Here is a 25,237-nt window from a genome sequence, read left to right as displayed (position 1 = left end):
ATGTGTACAACCTTAAGCTGGGAAAAACACAGCCACCAGCTAGGTTTGCAACAGTTAGGGGCTTGGGTAGGAATGGAAACTACATCATCAGTGAGGTATGAAAGTAGAAAATTACTTCAAAGTTATTTAGTTTAATAATCAATATCCAGTGGCAATCTGCTATTTTCCATGAATTCCTTTCAGTAGCATGGTACAATATTTACCTATATTTTACCACAGCACAAAGCACATCTTATCATTTTCACTAGACCTTCCTGGGAGAAGTTTCACTTTCTCAAGTCAAAAAACAAAATTAGTATCCTCTGAATTAAATTTCTTGATTCATCTTTTATATAATGTGAAACTGTTCAGTTTTACAGAAAAAACCTTTGTGGTACTTACTGGAGAGGACAGTCAGAAGGAAAATATAATCTGAGAAGGAAATAAGACCACACTGTCCAAGTGTGTTGAATATACTGTCTTCATCAGTGAAGTTGGATTCCCCTAAATGCTTCTGTGAACAGAAAAAAAGAAAATAGGAAATTGATATCATTAAATGTACTAACTTGATGTAGTTTTTATTGTCAGAGAATGATAAATGCACAGATAATGATTTGTACAGAAATACACAAGGGTGTACAGAATGTGCTGCTTGAATGGGCCACATTTCCATGAAAAATCCCTAAAAATGGGTAGATTTTTCATCAAAAAACCTCTAAGCATAGGTTTATAACAAAGCAAATGTCCAATGCTTTAGGAAAACTTTCACATACAATAGAATAACAGTGAAATTCCTTAAATTTGTCGAGCAAATCCCTAACATTGTGACACATTTTTGGAATAGAAATGGGAAGAAGTTTTCAACTGGGTGGCACACCCTATATGAAAATATTAGGAGTACCCCACCCACAGTAGGATGAAATGTTCTTGATAACACTAGGTGAAAGTTATTGTTACCTAAATCATATGTTGTTGATATTTCAGTTCCTTTTAAGATATATTATTCTAAATATTAGGTAATTTCAATTTTTATTTGTGCTTCACTCCTCTGTCAATACTAAATGTTGAAATATATGTGTTCCTATAGAAATACTTTTATCTTGTACTATTTTATGTACAGTTTTACCAAATCAATACCATCATGGTATTCACAAATCCATCAAAACTAGCAAGAAAACCATGATTCAGGCAATACTATCTGTCAGTATGCCCTAAACAAATAAACCTCAACAAATGATAATGAGCAGCAAAACTGAATTCAAAGTTTAACTTTGCCTCTCTGAGACTTTAAATTATGATGAAAAAATTCATCTTTGAATGTGTACACTAATAACTTTATTTTCTCACAGCACCTAAGTGGCTCTGTAGTATTGCCCTATCCTTATGTCCATACATGCACTGTCAGTGAATAAACTGAGTGTACAAAGAAAAACTTTTACTACACAATGGCTGGCTACCTCTGCTAATATTGCTCATTCTGCTAACATTGCTCAACATAACTCTTTTGTTGTGGTACTAGCAAATGAGACATGCCCAGCAAATGAGGAATTATAGTATAATCTAACTATAGGCATACTTTATTGTACTAGTGTTAGTTGATAAACTGACAGTTGTTACGGCAAAATTAATATACGAACAATAAGATCATACATGCAAGACTGGGTTGATGGGTTAATGAAACACAGTAATATCAAAACCACTAATGCGCATAGAAGTGTATGTGTTTTTCACTTGTTGGCTTGTTTGTACCCTATCACAGGATCTCTTGAGCGTACTGAGTCTGTAGAACAACGGGCATCCTTTTTTATTCCAGATTAGAAGCATTATAAATGATAGCGTCAGTGGAGATCATATAAGGGTAGCAGGTTTACACAGGATTTAATGTCTGTCTGCAGTTACATAGATGGATCTGTGTTGAAAGATGCATTGAGGTAACTCACACGAAGAAAACTTTAAAAAGTGGGAAAATAAACTACATGCAAATGTGAACACACAAAATATACAATTATGAGCATACAATCATATGGATTTTTCAGATTGGTAATTAGTCCTTTTCATGACCCCTGTTTGACCTTGCATCCTGGTTCTAGTATTTTTGTTAGCACGGACAATATCAGGGCACTTTAATTGAACACTCAAAAACAGCTGACCTTGTTCATGTAATTCACATATAAATTACAACTGTGACATATTTTAAAGCTCACACTTTCTCTCAGCAAAATGTTGAGTTTTGAATGCTACATACTACCAAAATAAAAATACCAAAATGTGGGGTGAGAGGTCATGAAAATGGCCAATTGGCAAGAAATTTTTAGCATATTACAAAGTGCAAAATTGCTTGATCACCATGGAAACACAGATAATAGTATTAGAATGCTTATCTCCATAGAAACAAAGTCTAGTAATAAAAGATGAGATCTATATGTGTCAGTTTCAGATTACATATTAAGTGTTATCAATTGATTAGTTGGCCGTCTTGTCCATCTGTTGTCTCCCTATTAATAGATGTGGTTGAGTACAGTACCGTACTATTCTAACAGACACAATATAAGAATGTATCACATCTGTGATAGGGAAAAATGTTACAAGTAACAAGATGTATCACTGGGGCCGATTCCTGATGAAGTCACAGTTCAATGGTACAATTCATTACGACGCAAAAATACATATTTGTCACAAATTTTTGACAAGGATTTAGGAAGTTCAATTTACAGGAATGATGCAGTTGATGCTTTGCCATGACTGATGTTACTATAGAAACTGTTGGTGTCACATGACCTAAATCTAATAAACACGGGTGCAAAACTGACAAAATCTGCCTGAATATTTATGAGCACCAGCAAATGTTATTTGTGCTACATTTGCTCATGAACCTAAAATCAAAACTGGTGCTGTTGGATTTCAACACTTGCTGACCACTGTAGCTTAACCCTACTTATATTATAATAGTAACAAGGTGTTTAGGGGGCAAAGGACCTGTGTATATTTCAGACAATCACAGCATTCCGATGCAAACAATATCATAATATTACATTTTTTTAGCAGTTGGAGGAAGCATACAGTATATTCTTTTAGAAAAATATGGTAAAAGAAAGTTTACATGTCAAACTGGCACACATCAAACTTTAAAACATGTTTAGGAGAAGAACGCATGAGGCTCCGTGAGTTACTGGCAAATTTACTGTTTTTATTCAAAAAACAAGTAAATAAAAATTAATTGATGTAGATTGTAAATGGCACAACAAGCAAAGTCCATTGTGATGGAACTGTTCACACAAGAATTTTAAATGCCATAGCGACATAATACCAGAGTGGGAGAAAAATCACTGTGAATCTATCTATATAAGCTTTTACATTTTCAAACAGTTTCAAATTTAAGAAAAATAGCTTAATGAAGGTGACTTTATTTCCACTGAAATTTATACTTGTTGAAAGTGAATATTAGGAATTTTCACAAGAATTTTTTCTCTTCACCATCAAGCATGTGCTTCATACATTACTGCAATGTGCCACTCATGAATATGAAATTTCAATCAGAATTTCAGTAAAAAACAAGTCCGTGAGACAAAAGTGGAAATAAATTCCATGTGAAAATAAAGAACACCTCAACAGGTACAGTGCCAAACATACGGCACATAAGTGAACAAGATTAGAAGTATGGCAACTAGCAGAGAGTGACCAGCACAGAACAGCAAAAACCAGATATTTGGTAATTTGTAATAGTTATAGCTGGTAATATTATGAGCTTTGCAGTGAATAGGATTAGACTCAGAGCATGGCAAAATGGAATTTTGTAGCGTAAGAGCTGGCAACATTTTTTTTTAAAGTAGCTTTCTTCTTGTGCCATACTATACCTGTGCACATGCTTGGCCTGACTCCATGGATCTACCATCTCTCTACAATTTGAAAAATGCTTAAGCTGTGTTACATTACATTACAAGACAATACAAGACAAGACAAGGCAAGACAAGACAATAGGGCAGAAATGCAATTCAATACCAGTATTAAAGTGCCTGTGCAAGAGCCCCCTCACTTTCCTGAAAATGGAAATACTTCATGGGACAGAACTGTAATGAAAATTTAAATCAATTTCATTAAATTGTTCAATATTTCATAATTCCCTGTTACGGGCTTTACACAAAACTGTCGACAGCCACTTGTGCCATGGGGGCCTTCTACCGTTGGTCCTGGAGCCTCCAGCTCTCAGTTGTGGGGGCAAACATACTCCACAGCACCTGCCACAGTGGCTGCATCAGTATTTGAGGCACAGATGGCACAAGGGAGTGTCATCAGTCTAGCTTTCCACAGACACTTTAAAATTGTACACGTGCATTGTGATGATGGGCGTGAAGATCATAGACAGAACAGCTTGTACAATGCTGGATTGTGGGAGTGAATATCAAAGACAGAACAGCATGTACAATGCATTTGTGAATTTCTTTGCTGAAAGAGTAACACATGGAAGTTTGTATAACATTGCAAATTTATAAAGATACACAGTAGTAAATCTGTCTTTTGATTTAAGAGGCAAGCTTTTTAGAGTGTGACAGTCTCAGTTTTCAAGGGTAGAGACTAAACTGATCCCCACAACACATCTCAATCAGGTTGCTCTCTTGTCACTGATCTGCTATCCTCCCCCAGTACAGACAGATACAGTACACCTGTCTGTCCAAGACATCCCTTGCATTCAAAATGGACATGAAGAGACCAACACTGTGTGATTACCTCCCTATTGGTTGACCAAGTTTTTCTGATCTTTAAATGATTTGTGATAATATGCCTAATAAGCCAGGTGGACATTTTTAGTAATCAGCCAATCAATTAAAAGATACTCTGTACGATGGACTGACTTGAACAAGTCCTGTTAAGATGCATAGGAAGATGTTTTTCTCTCCTTGAGAGATGGTGGGGAACAAAAAGCAACATGTCAAACTCATGATGCGATTTTTCAATTCAGCTTGCATAGCAACATAAAACAAAATTGAAACATAAATTCTGTATCTTTGAGATGTATAACGCTGAATTGTTCCCTCTTTCACTGTGAAGGAGACTGACTTTTCTAACATTGCACTTAAACATAAATATATCTTCTTCTTACCAAATATTAATCAAGAATAACAATCATGGGCCACTGTGCAAAGATAGGTACTAAAGAACAAATAACCTTACATTTACTGATATTGAATAAATTTTTCATTTTTGAAAAAAAATAAGACAGTGAAAATCTTTCCTACTCCATAAGCTTTCAAATGAGCCCCCACAAATGGTAGATCAGATAAGAATTGTTCAAATTTGAAAGTTCAAGTATCTGTCCCTGAGGCGTATTCTACCTTAATGTCTACAAACCACATGCAAGAAAAATAGGTATGTGTTTGCATAATAATGAGTTCAAACCTTACCTTTGGATCATATCTCTTAAATTTATCTAGACCAAGACCTGAATGAGAGAAGTTGAATAAATATTACAAGAGAAGAAAATACTGAGCACAGTGAAGTACTATATTTTGCTTGAGCTTGCCTTTTTAATTTTCACAATGAAGAATGCTGTTCCTTTCAGAACACTATCTCCACATGATGCAAAATTTGACTGCCTCAGATCTGACAATATGGTTTTTGACGTTTGAATTCTTCACTCTTAAGCACTGTGACAATGTATTAACAAGCAAAGTATTTTCCAAATTATTTCACAAAAGTGGTAGAGTTTTGAATATCCAAGAAAAAGAGGGATGATCATAATGTATGTGATGTACATACCTACATACCAACATACATACATGTACATACATACCGGTACATACAGACAAACAGACAGACACCCTTTCTCAGCCTAATTGAACATCTAAAGTATGGAAATCGATCCCAGGGCCTAGGAGTGGTACATGTAAAACATTGTGTATCTTTGCGTCAGAGGCGGAATAAACGATGAGTGTATCTATTTATCCAGGAAATCTTAATCCCGACTGCTATATTTGTACGCACATAGAGCCAGTCGACGTTAGGGACAGAAAAAACAACACGCGGAACAAACAGACAGGGGTTTTGAACAAAATGTAGCCGGTACTTCACCGATGTCTGTAACTCCATACATGAAAATATTCGTAGCTTGACGCACTTTGAACATAGCTCGTAACAAGGGACAGTGGAAAGCCCATGGAACTAGGTGTACAACTATAAGAGCCACTCATTTAGTTTGTGAACAGTGAAGATTTTTCCGATCAACAACTTTGACAGATGGTGGACTGACCTTTCCTACCGTTATCTCCCTCGATTCAGCACAAAATTTTCGTATGGACTGTTGATGCGGTGTTTACAGTTGTTACCTGGTGGTAAATCCTAGTCGTATTTACGACTGCTGCGTGAACAGTCACTGAATAAATTTTGCACGCATTAACGAGCACTGGATATTTTTACCATTTTTAAATAAAAAACCGTCCGTATACGCGTATGACAGTGACAAAAACAACACAAGGAATCTCGCGTATATTGTTACTGAATTACTTTGACCAAAAGATCACCCAAATGCTGAACGGTGATCATACAGAACTCAGTCTGCAGGTTTCTGGACTAAACGACCCCAAACCGACCGGATCTCAGTCAACTGTGCCGGGCTCGACGTCTACTCTATCAGCGTCAACTCAAACTTTCACTCCAGACAACTTTACCCCACAAACTGGGAATATACTAAATTTACCTTGAAAAAAATTCAAACTGTGTATCGTATTGAAAAAATCTTACCGGGCCACGGAACAAATTAAAAAACCAACAAATCCCAACAGAAACAGTGGAATGATCATTAGTGTGCAAGGTCGCTGTATTATATGTCAGGGCAAAAATAAATCTAGTTTTGACATTTCTGGACGGTACAAAAGGCGGGGCAGAATTAGACAAGATTACGACCAATGTGTTACCGCCGATGGTACATAACGTACTGTTGATAGCAGGTAGTTCGGTGTCCAGTGAGAACACTATTCCCAATATACCATGGCTGTTGATTTGAGCTGCCTCCGATCGAAAATTTTCTATACAAAGACATGATATCAATAATTTTGCGAGATTATAAGTACCCGCTGTCTTCTCGCCAAGTAGCTGCGATCAAGATCATAATGATAGAAGCAATTGACCGCCGAACACCTGCTTGCTGTTCTTATACACAACGTGTAAAAAATGATTATTCCTGCTGAGAAATACGACAGCAAATATTGCAACGTGAATTTCTTACTATTTCCTCGCAATGGTTTTACATCTGTGTCTATTTTAACACGGTCACTGGACCATTTCTGACGATTTTTACAAACAAAGAATCAGCTCAAAGTCATCGTGGGAACACATCGCAAAGACGTTCAAAAATATTCATCACATGAAAGATTACCGTAATCCCCGTTTCAAAGATGTAGGAAATGTATAATGTGTTGTTCATCTTGAAAAATCCCGAACTGCAGCCCTCTAAATACAAGTGCCCGACAACTTGCCGACAACTTTACAAGCACACTCCGGTCATCACATGACGGTTGTAACCGTACATGTGCTGCCGAATCAAAAGACTTCCTGTCAAATCAAAAGTTAAAAAAGTATAGAAAAATATCAATATCCAAGCACTGTGAAACAGAGTAATTTTGATAAGGTCAATTTATTGTATATTATAAAAAATCTCCAGGCCACTCGGAACAGCGTAAGATTATGATCCCACCCGTTCGAATACTACACTCACACGGTAGGGTAAAAATGTGAACTCAGAACGTTATATACTGCTTCCGCCAAGCGAGTCCGCTTAGCTAAAGACGGTAAAGTGACCATAATTATTATTGCCAATCTCTAAAATTTGCCGAACATTCGTTAGTAGTTGTCGAATTTCTTGAGTTTGTCCGAAAACTATTTCAGTGAATGACGTAAGTTTCAAGACACCCGAGTGCGAACGCAATCACGGTATCGGGATAGCAAAATCAGTCACAGACAATCGAGGAAGAACATAGGAGTCTATTAATCTGCTAATTAAATGAATCCTAAGTTACTAGGAAAGTAAAAAGGTAATGTTGTGTCCTGGTTGGGAAAGAAAGTTGATTAAGATTTCAAAAAAATCGTCAGATAATATTAGAGCAATTTAGTAAAAAACAAGCTCAGAAAAACGTATAGAGAAGAACGACATCACGGCGATCTTTAAACCTTTCATCATGTTTCAGTCTGAACGGTCAACATTTGATGCTATAATCTATGCCAAGTGTCTCTTTTTGGTCAAATCTGACAGAGATGAAGCAATCGCGATTTAGTTTCATCGCCCCGACCCGACAGAAAATAATGCAGCTCATGGGCACCTGTATAATCGTGGCGTGAACGTATCCAATGGCCGTCCACTGCATGGGCCATTGACCGTGCATCGCCAGCAAACAACGGTTTTGGACGTCACGAGAGCATTTTTCCGCAGTCTGTGAGCGGTTGAGTGATTTGGGTTGGCTGCATAGATCGGAATCGAGTTGATTTCGGCCGAAAACAGTTCGAAAAGTAGTTTTTCGTGTTCCGTCCGAATTGGATCCGCATGTTGCCGGTTTTGTCCATGGCAATCAGCAGAGCTGTGGTGGGAGGCCGTATAACGCCGGGAACACACGGCATCGTACGCAGGGCTAGGTGACAACATACTTCCAAAAGAGATCTATCTTAAAATATCGTACTGCAGGTCAACATACACATCACCCATTCATAGGCCTAGAGGTACACAGATCAACAAACAAACAGGGAGAGGCAATCTGCTTGAAACCATGAAATAGTCCGTTTGTGTCTGAACTCATCTGAGACTCGTGTTCAGTAACCGTTGGTCAAGTATTTTGCTCAGTTGTAAGAATCGTTTATTCATTGTTGACATCGTAATCGATCGGATGTACACAACAGATATCGTTTTGCACCTTTGCGCGTCCCCTCGTGATTGGCAGCTGTTTGAATGCTTTCATCTATTGTTTGTTGGACGCTTCGAACACAGCATCGAAGCAGTTTTGGCATCAAAAATCAACTTAAAATGGAAAAATGAGAGAATTTCGCCAACAAGGTGATGCCACAAGTATTCACAAAACGTAATATGTTGGAACAATGCTTTAATTTACACCATGGTTGTTGAAAGCTCCAGATTTTCGGGAGCATTCGTTGACGCTGTTATCATGTGCCACTCATGTTGGATTATGAATGCCCAGGGAGATAGGGGGTATTTATAGGCTCCCCTGCCTTTAAACTTCTCATATGTACGTGGATGTGGGAAATGGGAGCAAATGAAGTAGTTGTACACTTTATATCTAGCATGGGCATCTCTAATGCTCAAGCAGCCATGATTCAGATAGATATTTTATAAGTGAGTATAAACAAATTCCCACTTCAAATTCCACTATAATGTGTTCATGTTACACAGCCAATTTTGAGTCATCTATCATTTTTTTCTAAATAGTCTAAAACTTGTTAAATATTTGCTTCAAAAATTAATGCTGATGACATAGACTTTTGAACAGTATTCACCTCAAAGGGAATGTTCCCCATACGGTGAACACATTGTACCGAAAGTGACCTGTGCAAAGTTGGCCTTCAAAAAAATGTGGTGTTCAAAGTCAAATTTTACCAGCAAGATTCTCACAGAATTGCAAAAACAAATGGCCAAAATTCCGAAAGCTAGGAATTGAAAACAAACAATTTCACTCCAGTGTTTCTTTGCAAACAAAGGAATTACAAATTGATAAGGATGATTTACCTTCTGGTTGCTTTGCATCTGGAGTTATGGATCTGACAAAATCTTCCGGAGTCATGTAAATGAGATCACCATCATCACTTTTAACCAGTAAAGTGGCGAAGTATCGGAAAATCTTGTCTGGAGTGGAGTACGCACGGATACGATTTTCATATTCTATCACCTTAGAAGAAAAGTTATAGTGGAAAGTGTAATTATAAACATAGGGCCAAAGTCCCTGAAGCTACTATAGACATGGATACAAAATTAAGTAATTCCTGACTGTATGAAATTATCTCACTAAGGTCATCCTAGGGACATGTAACCAAATATTAAAGCTGTCTGACCAGCGGTTTTGAAAAAACAAGCGACTCAACAGTTGACAGAGCTCTGCTGTGTTATGTAGAGAATAACCTTTTGTGACACATGTATTGATGAAGAAGGTGGATATCTTTGATAGCTCATTTCAGAATGGCCTGACCAAAAATGGAAAAAAATTCCGTAAAAATACAGATTAATTTGCATATTATATTAGTCTATAATAGCAAATAAACGAGAGTTAATTACATTCTAATTAAAGTAAACAAGACTTGCTTAAATCAAGATTTGCGTCATAAAAAACAGCATATCTGTCAGGTTATAAAGAATCTTGAGCTGGTTATCTTTTAATATATTCTTTTCATCCTATTAACCAAGCACATTTTAACTTTCAAATTAACTTGTAAGTAAGTTCTGTTGAATAAGTTGAGACTGTACGTACTCAGAGAAAGCACACTGAAGAGACAAATGTTTGAAACTTAAGAAGTTCAAGGTCATCAAAAGCATTATAAGGAATCATGTTACACTTTCATTGCACTGTTTACACAGATTGCATAAGTGCTATAAATAGCACATGAGGAATCTTACAGCCCAGCTTTACCATAAAAACCCCATCACTTTGACCACTCTTTTAATTGACCACTCTGTTTTTTTCCTCAAAAAGTAATCTTATTTTATCCTTACCAAGTCAACCATAAATGGAAATTAGAACTTTCTCTATCTCTATTTATTTGACCACCCTATCATGACAAACTATTATGAGCAATTTCTTTTAGATAACATTAATGGTGGTTCAGAATATATCAAAGTTGGGATTCAGGAAAGTTGCCTTTACCGGTACATGTTTTAATCCTCCAAGATGGTAAGCATTTCACTATGAACTGTCAAAAAAGTTGAACTTTCTAATAATTCTACACTAAAATTATTTTGGCTTTGTTGATTTCCTAATTAATTCAATTATTTAAAATCATATTAATTATTTTTTCTGGGTGAATTGATAGGGTTTATACAGTACAAGAATTCCATACAATGTAAGTCAAATTTGACCAAAAATGACAAAAAAATTCCTTAAAAACACACATTTGCATATTTCATCACAATTTGAACAAATCTAAGTTGGGTTATCCCTAGGGACCTGTATACCAAATACAAAGCTGTCTGACCAGCGGTTATGAAGAAGAAGATTTTTTACCAAAAACACTTTTTTGGCATTAATTTGCCTATTTTCAACAATATCATAAAATAAAAAAAATAGTTTCTCAAAATCATATTTTTAATCTATACAACAAATATCAAATCAGTAAGTACTGCGGTTCTCAATATATTTGAGTGGACGACGCCTCACAAACGGACATACATACATACATACATACATACATACATACATACATACAGACTGACGCCGGACACCGGACGGATACCCATCCCAATAGCTTCTATAGACTAAAGTCTATAGTAGCTAAAAATGCATACTCCTTGCATAAGCTATGGTTTACCAGTCTTTACATATAAATGTGTGAATCAAAATACACAAACCAATCTGAGTGGTCATATTCTACACTGATCATGGGACTGCTCGAAAGTGACCGCTATGAGGTGACCACTGTACTACAGTGGTCATCTCATAATGGTCACTTTCAGGCAGTCCCATGATATTATACTTTTTATGACCCTTCAAAGAGGCTTGCCATCCATCACTCTTATGTAGTCAGAGGCCATCAATAAATGATTGAATGTTGCTCTATGTTTTGTATCCAGAAAAAGTACCGGTATCTGTGTACAGTGGTCAACATTTCTGACTGAATGACAAAAATATTGATACAACTGATGTGTGATGTTGACCATATATGTTTTTGTATTCATGTACACATTGTTTCAGTACTACAGCACTAATATGTGTTTTAAATTATGATATTTAACAATGGTTTGTCGATGGAGCCTGCACAGTAAGTGAGGCTACCCACAATGCTCCATGATCTGTACACTCGGAGATCACTAACTGAATTGAAGCAAATTTCTTCTTTACACAGAACAACTCGGTCCATATTTCGAAATTCTGGCAAAATACTTCTGATCATCATAATTTTCTGATTTCTCACTGTGAATAATGAGAAGATCAACCCCTTTTCCGCGGAGGAGATAGCAATTTTGTAATTTTGTCGACATAGATTTTTGACAGCCATACACAATATTTTCAAGGCAACTAAGGGAATAAGTTGCATCTGTGTTGGCAAAAGAAAGGGTATTGATTTTTTTAATGTTCGTAACAAAGGAAATTTGCATGTCTGACAGGTGGTATGATGAGACCATCTTAGTTGCTGATAACTTTATCTTGACAAGTGTGCAATTTTTAGCACCTCCAAACATCGACTTCTCATTCAATTTACTCTTGAATTGTAAACATAATCAATAATTTTGGAACATAGTTTTAACAAATAATCCAGAACTTAAATTGTAAGTTAAAAATTGTTAAGAAACTGATAAAATTGAAAAAGCCTTTAGCAAAAAATGTCTGAGTGAACAAATCAAGGGGAATTGTGGGTAGCCTCACTTACTGTGGCCTGGTAGAAAGAGGATTAATTTAGGTTTCCAATGGCATTAAAAATTCAGTTCACTGCCTTCCTAAAAGGTAATGCAACCACTATACTGGAATTTGACTATACTTGGGTTTACATAATTACATGTCTAATGACAAGAACTGGACACTTCCCCTTTTTTCCATGATGCAATAACAAGGAGTATGACCATGACAACATGTAAACAATGCCTATAATGCAATTTTTAGCGTTTTCCTGTCCTAAGCTGTACACAATATTGTGTGCAATATTAGTATGTATGAAATACACTCATGAATTAGACCTTTACCATGCAAGGGGAAATGTACCATGGAAAACTACTTGTAGACAGATTTTCAGAATAATCAAAACCGAGGTTACATTTTAGGTTTTGTAGCATGAGACAAACCAAAACAATATCAAACATCTCATTTTCTGGGAAATTTTGGTCACTTTGTTCTTTGGTATAAAACCTTGAGTGCCAGCAGCATAATATTTCTTCTTGCTCGAGTGAGGCAATGCTAAGTGTTCTTAACTTTACATATAAGTAGGTTATGTGTGTGGGCAAAGTTCTTTCAATAGGGAGGCCAACCTTTCATTTAAAAGGTGTCAGAGCAGAAAAGTCTTAAATGTGAAGTGTCTGTTGTGACCTTCCTATCAAGTATCGGGATATTATGATAAATCATAAAATCTTTACCCTTCTATCCCTGAATCCTGGTCGTTTCTTTTTCTTTTTCCCAGCATCTATTTCATCTTCAGCCTCACCCTCAGTGGCAACTTTGTTGTCTTCTCCAGTTGCCTGCACAGTACTCCCAGCAGATGCCAGGAATTTCCTACAAAAAAACAGTAATAATGAATTTGATGAAATTACAGTGTAAACTGCCATGGACACACTCAATTCACTACCGCCAAATGATCAAGGATCTAAGTGACATTATTACTTTGAAAAACAATTTACATAATCCTGTAAAAATGTAATTTGTTTTCATAGTCTAGGCTATGCAAAGGTATGTTACATATTGTTTTTCTTGAGTTTTTAAATCTCTTTCAATAATAAAGAAATCACTTTTTTACCAAGTAAGGAAAATTCAAATTGGTAAATCTGGGCTGTGAAATCCATCTATTCAATCCCCTTGGTGCTGTGCAGGTACATCACAGCCTTGTCTCAGTGTACATGTCATTGATCCTTTTGTATATTATTTAACATTCAGACTTAGAACTTCATGAAGAAGCTCCAGTAAAGCTAGAAATTGTGACTGTTAGGTTAAGCAAATACAAGTTTGGTAAAATGTCACTATCAACAAGCTGTATATGTTTATATCAGTGTTCTAAACAGTTTGGAAAAACACAGGGTGTGGCCAATTTACATAACAATATATAATTTGCATTATTCTTTTGTTATGAAAATGTATCCTAACATATGAATAGAATGCTCCAAATTTAGAGGAGTGGCCTACCCCTCAACACCCAACATGGACAACCCCAAACTACTGTGATGTAGCCACCTGAACCACTAAAAAAAATTATTATTTTCTGGTAATAAAATAGTTCAAGAAGAGGGGCCTGACCAAGTGTCTTGAATTGCTGCTGTCAGTTCTCAAAGATTTATACTATGAAGCCTACAGGTGAATGTTTCATCTATCTTCTGTCAGTTTACTTGACAATGGGAAAGGAATTTCACAGTGTGAGAGCTCAGAAAACATATATGCCTTTAAAGTCATGTTTGAAAATTGTAAAATATAATAATAACATTAACGTCGCAATCAATATGAAAATGTCCGTTGATGTACAGCTTTCTAGTTCTAATCAGTCCATATTGAGGAACTTTTCCCTTCTATACTGAGAACAAATCCAGCTTTCAACTCCAACTTATACCCTTTGCAGCTTTGTATTTTTATACACTCATGATTTGTTTGTTTGTATACCATCCATGGCCAGAAGTCGGGATTTTTTCATTTTAGACATTTTTACATTTTAGTAGTGCATGTTTGACATGTTAGGTCGGAACTAACAGCCGAACTAACGTGACCAAAAAAGCCAAACTTGCAAACCTATCGTGTATCGTGCAGACCCAACATATCCGCACCTATCGTTTCTAAAATGTCTAACGTGTATGCCAGGTTGGAACTAACATGCCTAAAATGCCAAACGTGCAAACCTATCGTGTATCGTGCAGACCTAACGTTAAAGAACCTATGTCTAACATGTATTGCATTTTAGGGCGTACAAATAAGTCCTATTCTATCATGCCAATCGTGCAAACCTATCGTGTATCGTGCACGCCAAACATGGATGCACCTATCGTGTCTAAAGTGTCTAACGTGTATATCATGACTGCACGATTGACATATGGTACCATTCGACTTATCTGGACATACACGTTAGACATTTTAGACACGTTAGGTCCGTACACGTTGGGTCAGCACGTTACACGATAAATTTGCACGATTGGCATGATAGATTTTGACTCTTGGACAACCTAAAATGACATACACGTTAGACATTTTAGACACGTTAGCTCCGTAAATCTTAGGTCAGCACGTTATATGTCTCAAGATTCACGTGATGGCCTACAAACACGGTAAGGTCTAACTCTATCATGCCAATCGTGCAAACCTATCGTGTAATGTGCCGACCTAACATGTACGCACCTAACGTGTCTAAAATGTCTAACGTGCATGTCATTTTAGGTTCTCGACATGGGTCAAAATCTATCATGCCAATCGTGCAAACCTATCGTGTATCGTGCATCGTGTATCGTACGCACCTAACGTGTCTAAAATGTCTAACGTGTATGTCATTTTAGGTTCTCGACATGGGTCAAAATCTATCATGCCAATCGTGCAAACCTATCGTGTATCGTGCAAACCTAACGTGTACGGACCTAACGTGTCTAAAATGTCTAACGTGCATGTCATTTAGGTTCTCGACATGGGTCAAAATCTATCATGCCAATCGTGCAAACCATTCGCGTATCTTGCAGACCTAACGTGTACGGACCTAACGTGTCTAAAATGTCTAACGTGTATATCATGACTGTACCATTCAACTTATCTGGAGACCCTAAAATGACATACTTGTTAGACATTTTAGACACGTTAGATCCGTACTCGTTAGGTTTGCACGATACACGATAGCTTTGCATGATTGCCATGATAGATTTTGACTCATGGACAACCTAAAATGACATACACGTTAGACATTTTAGACACGTTAGCTCCGTGAATCTTAGGTCGGCACGTTATACGATATGTCTCAAGATTCACCTGATGGCCTACAAACACGGTAAGGTCTAACTCTATCATGCCAATCGTGCAAACCTATCTTGTATCGTGCAGACCTAACGTGTACGCACCTAACGTGTCTAAAATGTCTAACGTGCATGTCATTTTAGGTTCTCCACATGAGTCAAAATCTATCATGCCAATCATGCAAACCTATCGTGTATCGTGCAAACCTAACGTGTACGGACCTAACGTGTCTAAAATGTCTAACGTGTATGTCATTTTAGACATGACTCCAATTTCTATCATGCAAACCTATCGTGTATCGTGCAGACCTTACGTGTACGGACCTAAGGTGTCTAAAATGTCTAACGTACATGTCATTTTAGGTTCTAAACATGGGTCAAAATCTATCATGCCAATCGTGCAAACCTATCGTGTATCGTGCAAACCTAACGTGTACGCACCTAACGTGTCTAAAATGTCTAACATGCATGTCATTTTAGGTTCTCCACATGAGTCAAAATCTATCATGCCAATCGTGCAAACCTATCGTGTATCGTGCAAACCTAACGTGTACACACCTAACGTGTCTAAAATGTCTAACGTGCATGTCATTTTAGGTTCAGTGTTCGCGCTACCGCTCGCCAGACGGCAAAATGGCGAATTGATTCACTCATTGCGACTCAGACGGTCAGAACAATCGCCAGACTGGCGACTCAAAATTTGTACGTCGGTCACTTTGTTCTACGATGTTCTGTTGCATTGCGGTGTTTGTTTTACTTCTTTGGAAGTCTTCCGCCATAGTGCTATCGTACTCATCTAAGTATAAGCCCTGCCACTGTTTCAGAGTATAATGGGTCGTACAAGTTGGTAAAATTACTTTTCAGATAAAAGAAGCTAATGGGACATCGAAGTTCCCGTGATATTATCGTGAGCAAAATGGCACGTATACCCAATACATGTACTTGTGCCCCTCCGAAATGTCCCCGTTACCTAAATAGAATAGTCCCACTCTAGTTACGTCCGCCATTGTTCACGTTCACGCTGTCCTGTTTTCCCGGGAGGTTGTCATAGTCCAAGTCTAAACATGCAATTTCAGTTGTTTTCAGCGATCATCCTTTCATCTGTGAAGAGCGGTTTTACCGGTGACCATTACAGTTTTCACTGCTATGCTGTTGTTTTAACAAGACACGGACCGTTTGATCTTGGAAAGTAGAGTTGCTTTACGTGCAGCCAATGCACATGCCAGTTCACGGGTTCACACCATGCTCTTGAACGTGAATGGCAGCACACATGATGTCTTTGTTTCACGTTTATATTTTATCTCAAGGTATGATTCAAGCTGAAATGTCACCAAAATGTCACTTCTATATCGAGGGATTGTGCAAACCAGTTTGATTTAAACAGCTTTGTAAAACACTGTTTACTTAGCTTGGAATTGTTTATACTGAGTTTTGCTGTCTTTTGGCCATGCACGGACGTGTATCAATATCAGTGTGATCATGGCATGCCATGCCACGTTCATCGATCTTGAGGATGTTACTCTTTTCTGTATTTTTTTGTACTTCACAATTTCTTTGGTTGACGTTTGAAAGTTCACAAGTGGTGTTCAATAGTCATGCATGAGTTTTGATACGAAGCATTCTTTTTATTGAACTATTAAAGCAGCACTGAGGATACATATGATGATGAGAAAGTGGCAGACCTGAAATATTTGGTTATCATTACTCTTGAGTATTTAATGATATCACCTTTGACCCTTCGAGATGAATGTGTGTGACCCTTGACCTCACCTCTCAAAAGAAAAATCTGGCTACTTGTGTTCACACTGTATTAGCCAAAAAGGCTAATCAGCTTGAGTAGCCAGAGCAAACCCTGAGGTTCTCCACATGAGTCAAAATTTATCATGCCAATCGTGCAAACCTATCGTGTATCGTGCAAACCTAACGTGTACGGACCTAACGTGTCTAAAATGTCTAACGTGTATGTCATTTTAGGTTTTCAACATCGGTCAAAATCTACCATGCCAATCATGCTGACCTATCGTGTATCGTGCAAACCTAATGTGTACGGACCTAACGTATGGGGTGAGAACACCGCCAAAATTATCTTGAAATATTTATTTAAACTCATCTTATCATTATTATTCCATTTATTTGGTGATTTTGTGATAATTATGTAAATATTGTGCCATTATTATGCAATTATTTGATCATTATTTGGATATTATTTTGATATAATAACGAACCTATTTGGTAATTCGGTTGTTGTGACATTATTTGGCATTGATGTCTTGATTTGGAACTTATTTCACAATTATTATGCCATTATTTGGTGATTTGGTCATTTTTATGTCATTATTTTGTCTTTATTTTTCGATTATTTGGTCATGATTATGACATTATCTTGATATTATCTTGACATTATTATGAATTTATTATGTTAATTCGGTTATTTTGCCATTATTCGGCATTGATGTCTTGATTTGGAACTTATTTCATCATTATTTTGCCATTATTCGGTGATTTGGTCATTTTTACGTCATTATTTGGTCTTTATTATGCGATTATTTGGTGATTATTACGACATTACCTTGACATTATTACGAATTTATTATGTTAATTTCGGTTCTTTTTCAATTATTTGGCATTGATGTCTTGATTTGGAACTTATTTCATCATTATTTTGCCATTATTTGGTGATTTGGTCATTTTTACGTCATTATTTGGTCTTTATTATGCGATTATTTGGTGATTATTACTACATTACCTTGACATTATTATGAATTTATTATGTTAATTCGGTTCTTTTTCAATTATTCGGCATTGATGTCTTGATTTGGAACTTATTTCATCATTATTATGCCATTATTTGGTGATTTGGTCATTTTTATGTCATTATTTGGTCTTTATTATGCGATTATTTGGTGATTATTACGACATTACCTTGACATTATTATGAATTTATTATGTTAATTCGGTTCTTTTGCCATTATTCGGCATTGATGTCTTGATTTGGAACTTATTTCATCATTATTTTGCCATTATTAGGTGATTTGGTCATTTTTATGTCATTATTTGGTCTTTATTACGCGATTATTTGGTCATGATTACGACATTATCTTGATATTATCTTGACATTATTATGAATTTATTACGTTAATTCGGTTGTTTTGCTATTATTTAGTATTTATGTCTTGATTTGGAACTTATCTCATCATTATTATTTCATTATTTGGTGATTGGGTCATTTTTGTGTCATTACTAGCCATTATTATGCGATTATTTGGTCATGATTACGACATTATTATGACATTAGCTTGGCTTTCAATTATTTGACCTACTTTATTATCTGAACTCATTATTTGACCTGCATTTGAACCCTACCCAGAAATCATTGCACATCACAATGGCGGCTGTGATTTGGTCGGTCTCCTCGGACAGAGAGAAAAAACCGGGCTTTGCGTAAGTTTTAAAGCGCAGCTCAGCATATCGCGTATCTAGAATAGTTGGGCGTGCTCGAAAACAGAGGTCGACCACGATTTCGGATTAAAAATCGATTGTTTTCGGCGGCGGAACTGGGCTGTGGTGGGGGTAGCCGACGGTGGCATGTCTCCATAGCTAGGCAGTTACAGTCCCTCCATCCCCAGAGTAGAGGGACTGTGGTTACACCTAGCTCTCTGCGTAGCAGGGCGGTGTGTTACCGGCGTTATACGGCCTCCCACCACATTAGGCAGGCCGTATAACGCCGGTAACACACAGCCCTGCCATGCAGAGCGAGGTTACACCCAACCTGCCACGCATAGCCAGCGTGCGAAATTCACGCTAACCCCGTGGCCTAAGACCAGCCGTTTTCATGCCGGACCAGTAACACTTGACAGATGTCCTGCTGTTCCTAAAGACGAGGGACAGTAACGTTAAACTTTTCTGTATGTACAGATGTTTACCAAAATGTTTTGCTAAGCTAAATACCCGACAAAATTATTCAAAGATATGAAATTTATTCTTTCAAGAGATTTGCAAAACGCGATTTGCAATTAAAAGTTAACAGACTGATTGGCACGACGTCAAAGCCAAAGACCATAGGCCTAGGCCCACCTCACGTTTCATCGCCAAAGTAATGAGTGGCGCTATGCAATATCCCGATTTGTAAAGCGTTTCATTTGTTAGGTTCAAGATCTCCTTGTGGTCATAATAGCGTAAATGTTTTACCGACCGTGTTGCATCGACCGTGTTGCATGTGTCGCGGTAAACTGAATTTCGAGGAGACTGCAACATTGGACTTTTGACGACACAGTGTCGAAATTAGAATTGTTTGGTCAGATCGTGGACCCCCGAGAAAAACTACGTTTTATGGTCAGATATGTGAGATGGTGAAATCTCCGATGTTTGATATTTACCAACTGTTTTAGACAAGTATCGTATAATTTAAGTCAGATTCGGACTACGGAAGTCGGGCTTGGCTACACCACTGGACCAGTTTTTACACATAGTGATCTCCCAGATAAACATCAATTATTTGCCCACGATTTGACAAGTATAGTATCGTTAAGTATCGAAGTTAGAGCCATATTGAGGAAATCGGGTTTGCCGGGCGGGTTTTGCAAGATCTGTGAGGTGGCAAATCTCTGACATATATATCGGACATTTGTACGGAATCGCCGATAAACATAGGAGATTTTACATAGATCAGACGTGCCTAAGACACAAGGCAAGTCATTCTAGTGACCATATGGTCCCAATCGCCGATAAATATCGAGTAAATATATGTGATTTCACAGATCCGCCGTGTTGAGACGCAAGGCAAGTCATTCTAGAATTGCCCAGTGTCGATTACTATAATTTAGAGTCCCAAAATCGCCGATATGTATCAGCTTGAAGTAAACTATCGGCAATTTCTCAAACCCGGCGTGCTGCGACAGACGGCAAGTCATTTTTGTGTCGTCTAGTACCGATATTAGACCCAATATATAGATTGTGTATGACGGAAATATGTTGGACGTCAAACTTCAATACCAGAAAGTAAATGTCCGACATTTAACATTGTGGAAAGTAGTTCTGACTTTGATGGCTATTTGCCTTAGTCACAGTTAAGGTTAAGCCACAGTCCCTTTATGTGGTTAAGATTACATTTTAAACATATTCGTGCCATTATTGAAGCCTTCTCATCCAGATGAGTCCAGATGAGAATTATGAAAAAAAATGAGAAAGCAATAGGGCCTACTTTTCTTTTATCTTATTTTAAGGCCAGTTAGAGTTGCATCTGTATGCTACAGTCTGAAAAGCCGGTGATAAGTATCAAGGAAATATTCGTTCAATGAAGATGTCTTATCATACGTATGCCACATTACATTTTTGTTTGTCAGGAACTATTCTCGAACATATGTTATTTTTATCGTAAACTCATAGGGGCACGGTCGCTAACCTAACGACTTTTTATTGCGTTGTTTGTCATGAAACTTTATGACTTTTCCCCCGTAAAGAAGTATGTTGATTCGTTGTGAGGACTCCAACCTTTAAAACTGTATTGTCTCCCTATGCACGATTTTGATTCTTTCTTTTGTTTCCCTTTCGATTGTGCGATGTTGTTTTTCTTCCGCAGAGCGCGATATTAATAGCGAAAACAATTGTTTTTATCAAGTCCACACGGCCGAACATGCAGTCGCTGTTTCCTCAAGCTGCAAGTTGTACGTATTTTTTGCTGTGTTGATTAGGCAAATAAAACATACTGCATACACCGAAGCATCGCCATACACATAGCTGTTGTGCCGTGTCTTGTACAGTATCATGACATTGGCAATTATTAAAACAAATAAACATTTACTGCAAGGAGTATTTTTGAAAATAACATGTCGGAAGGACGGTATGCGAGGACTTGAAACACACTCAATTTTTATACCACGGGCATATAGGAAGAAATTAAATATTACCTGTAACCGTAACTTCAAAGATGCATCAGTTGTGGAAAATTCTTGGAAATGTACGAATATATTTTACCTTTTGGAAGTTTTATATTGAAATACTCACGGGAATTAAAATTTCATCCCTGCTTATTGTTGACATTTTGCAACCGACTCTGTCCATATAAATTGTTTGTCAAATATTGTACGATATCATTCCTGTTTGTTACATTTATTTAATTTTACATATAACATCGTCTAGAAAAATGATTTGAAAACCTTACATCTCAATATCTCGGCTATAGCATGTATAGAGACGCGTTGTACTCAAGTACAAATGAAAGATATACGATCACCGGCCCAACTCAAATCATATTGAAAAACCGCAATAATTTCTACATTTGGTGAAGCCAGTTATGAGAAACGGATTTCTTTTAAAACGTTCAGAACTATACCAAGAAAATTAAAAGTAAGTTCTGATAATCGGGTACAGTGGAAATCGGAAAGTTCCGCCCTGTTTAGGCCTACATCATGCCATTCTAATCACCTATAAATGATTTAGGCCTATTGTAATTTAGCATAATATATATATCACATTGATAAATCATGGTTTATTAGTTTTCAATTACAAAGGTTCGACGTTTTCTTCAAAAAAGGAATCGTTCGGAATCACATTGAAGTTTTCTAAACACAATGTTTAGGACACAATTTTAAAAAGACGGCTCTATTAAAATTGAGTAAGCTTAAAAATGCTGCCTCGATGCGTATAGCCTAGCTGTGGGTCCATAGCTGTGGTGTTTTCAGACGGGATTGCTGCCTTTTACGGGCTGGTTTTGACTTTTACTATTTTAACCCCGCCACCACAAAATCGTAAAAGTCAAAACCAGCCTAAAGTTTAAAAGGCAGGAATCCGGTCAGAAAACACCACAGTGGATCGACCCACAGCTACGTATAGCCATGGGTTCATAGACTCAGGCAGATAGGCGTGGAGGTCGAGGCCCCCACCATTGCTGTGCCCTATGATGTAAACCGTGTCGGGCCGATTTATATGATAGAGTTCGGGTATTAATAACACCTTTTAGCTCTACGCACAGGCACCACCGAAATTGATAGCGTTTTTAGTGCCCTTTTCTACAACACTAAAAGCGCTATCAACTACGATGGTGCTAGTGGCTCTACGAGAGTCTACGTGGCAGGGCTGGGGCTGTCGACAGCCCGCTGGCTTCCAGTATGGAGCGCCCAGTTCCGCCGCCGAAAACAATCGATTTTTAATCCGAAATCGTGGTCGACCTCTGTTTTCGAGCACGCCCAACTATTCTAGATACGCGATATGCTGAGCTGCGCTTTAAAACTTACACAAAGCCGGCTTTCCTCTCTCTATCCGAGGAGACCGACCAAATCACAGCCGCCATTGTGATGTGCAATGATTTCTGGGTAGGGTTCAAATGCAGGTCAAATAATGAGTTCAGATAATAAAGTAGGTCAAATAATTGAAAGCCAAGCTAATGTCATAATAATGTCGTAATCATGACCAAATAATCGCATAATAATGGCTAGTAATGACACAAAAATGACCTAAACACCAAATAATGAAATAATAATGATGAGATAAGTTCCAAATCAAGACATAAATACTAAATAATAGCAAAACAACCGAATTAACATAATAAATTCATAATAATGTCAAGATAATATCAAGATAATGTCGTAATCATGACCAAATAATCACGTAATAAAGACCAAATATGACATAAAAATGACCAAATCACCTAATAATGGCAAAATAATGATGAAATAAGTTCCAAATCAAGACATCAATGCCGAATAATGGCAAAAGAACCAATTTAACATAATAAATTCATAATAATTTCAAGGTAATGTCGTAATAATCACCAAATAATCGCATAATAAAGACCAAGTAATGACATAAAAATGACCAAATCACCTAATAATGGCAAAATAATGATGAAATAAGTTCCAAATCAAGACATCAATGCCGAATAATTGAAAAAGAACCGAATTAACATAATAAATTCGTAATAATGTCAAGATAATGTCGTAATAATCACCAAATAATCGCATAATAAAGACCAAATAATGACGTAAAAATGACCAAATCACCAAATAATGGAATAATAATGATGAGATAAGTTTAAATAAAGATTTCAAGATAATTTTGGCGGTGTTCTCACCCCATACTAACGTGTCTAAAATGTCTAACGTGCAGACTTTTACAGTGTTTAGTCATGCACGTTTGCCTTACACGTTTGGGTTCTATAATGTACAATGGCATACAACTCCCCATAGCACGATAGCTTCAACAATGTGAAACGTGCATTTTTACCAACTACTGGCCATAGCCCGTTTGTGTCTCATACACCTAATTCACTTGTAACTACAATACATTCTAAACCATGTGTAATGATCTCCCCTGTTAGATTGTACAGGTACAGAAGGTTGCAGGGCAATGTATGACAAAGACACTCCAAGCCTTTTACATTACACCAAACTTAGCATACAATAAACACATGATATGTCATGACATCTAATCACTCTACAAGAAACCCTTATCATTAAACTTTTTATATCTGTGGCAATAAAACACTAATTCTGCCACTCTTGGAGTGGTGATATCATAAAACGGCAACAGTTCGGTTTAATCAACATGACCCTTGGGGTCAATACCTTCTCCACATCCATCCAGCTGTTGTTATGCCAACCACGCCTCCAACTGTTGATACGAAGATGATGTTAGATGTCGGGATCTTTTGAAAATGCGATGCATATCTCCTTTGGGAAACAAGGACAAGTTGTGCAGCTCTTCGAAATGTTGAACGGAGCATTTCTGTATAATTTTATTTACATGAAATTACGTCCTGTAACGAAAAAAAAAATAAAAAAATAAACAAAATTGTCGATCACAACAAAATTCGCGATTTGTACTTGTCATATTCATTATATCTGTGTGTATGGTGGTCACTCCTTGGACAAATGGGTAACTTTGCTAGTAGTGTACTGTGCGAACTTGCATTCCAGAAGGAATGCACTCGAGTCCCACCCATCTGCACCGAGGCTACCTGCGTCCGTCCCCGACGGACTGTTCTTCTAAGCACACAAGCTACATTACTCATTTTCTACTGTCTAGGCCTGCACCAAAAGTGAAGTCCCTGGCGAAGTCGTCGCTCGTTTCATATTCAGACGTGTTCGCGGTCACTGCTCTTCGATTACCAATGGCAATGGAGGTTTTTATACCGGAGTCCATGGATTACATTTCCCGTACGGCTGTTGGCTTACTCATCAGCCGTTTTACAGAATATTATTAATTTGTTACTATACACAATAAAGGTCTGAAAATGATATATCAGCAGACTTACTATATAAGAGTGTCACGCAACCTCTTCGGTATATATTTTGTGGGAAAAGGCAGCAGACTTTGTCATCCTACAAGACTACATTCTGCTGTCAGCTTAAAGTTGCACATATTCATAGACCCAGTTTCGTCACATGTATTATTTTTTCCCCTGGAGAGAGCGTATAAATTTTCTTTGCCTATAACCTATAA

General features: G+C 37.2%; 1 protein-coding gene across 1 annotated transcript in view; it reads right to left on the bottom strand.

The window, feature by feature from the left end:
• The window catches only part of LOC139122596 (calcium uptake protein 1, mitochondrial-like), a 33,461-nt gene extending 8,308 nt beyond the window's left edge, over nucleotides 1-25,153 (bottom strand). Inside the window, 7 exon segments of the mRNA XM_070688147.1 lie at nucleotides 382-493; nucleotides 3,834-3,875; nucleotides 5,379-5,416; nucleotides 9,701-9,860; nucleotides 13,247-13,382; nucleotides 24,361-24,551; nucleotides 25,050-25,153. Coding sequence (XP_070544248.1) covers nucleotides 382-493; nucleotides 3,834-3,875; nucleotides 5,379-5,416; nucleotides 9,701-9,860; nucleotides 13,247-13,382; nucleotides 24,361-24,518 — 646 coding nt within the window. The 5' untranslated portion in view covers nucleotides 24,519-24,551; nucleotides 25,050-25,153.
• Nucleotides 25,154-25,237: the final 84 nt, after the last annotated feature.

Source organism: Ptychodera flava, chromosome 22 (assembly GCF_041260155.1).
Source record: "Ptychodera flava strain L36383 chromosome 22, AS_Pfla_20210202, whole genome shotgun sequence".
NCBI lineage: Eukaryota > Metazoa > Hemichordata > Enteropneusta > Ptychoderidae > Ptychodera > Ptychodera flava.
Note: the sequence above shows the minus strand (reverse complement) of the source record. Positions and strands in the feature narration are given on the sequence as shown.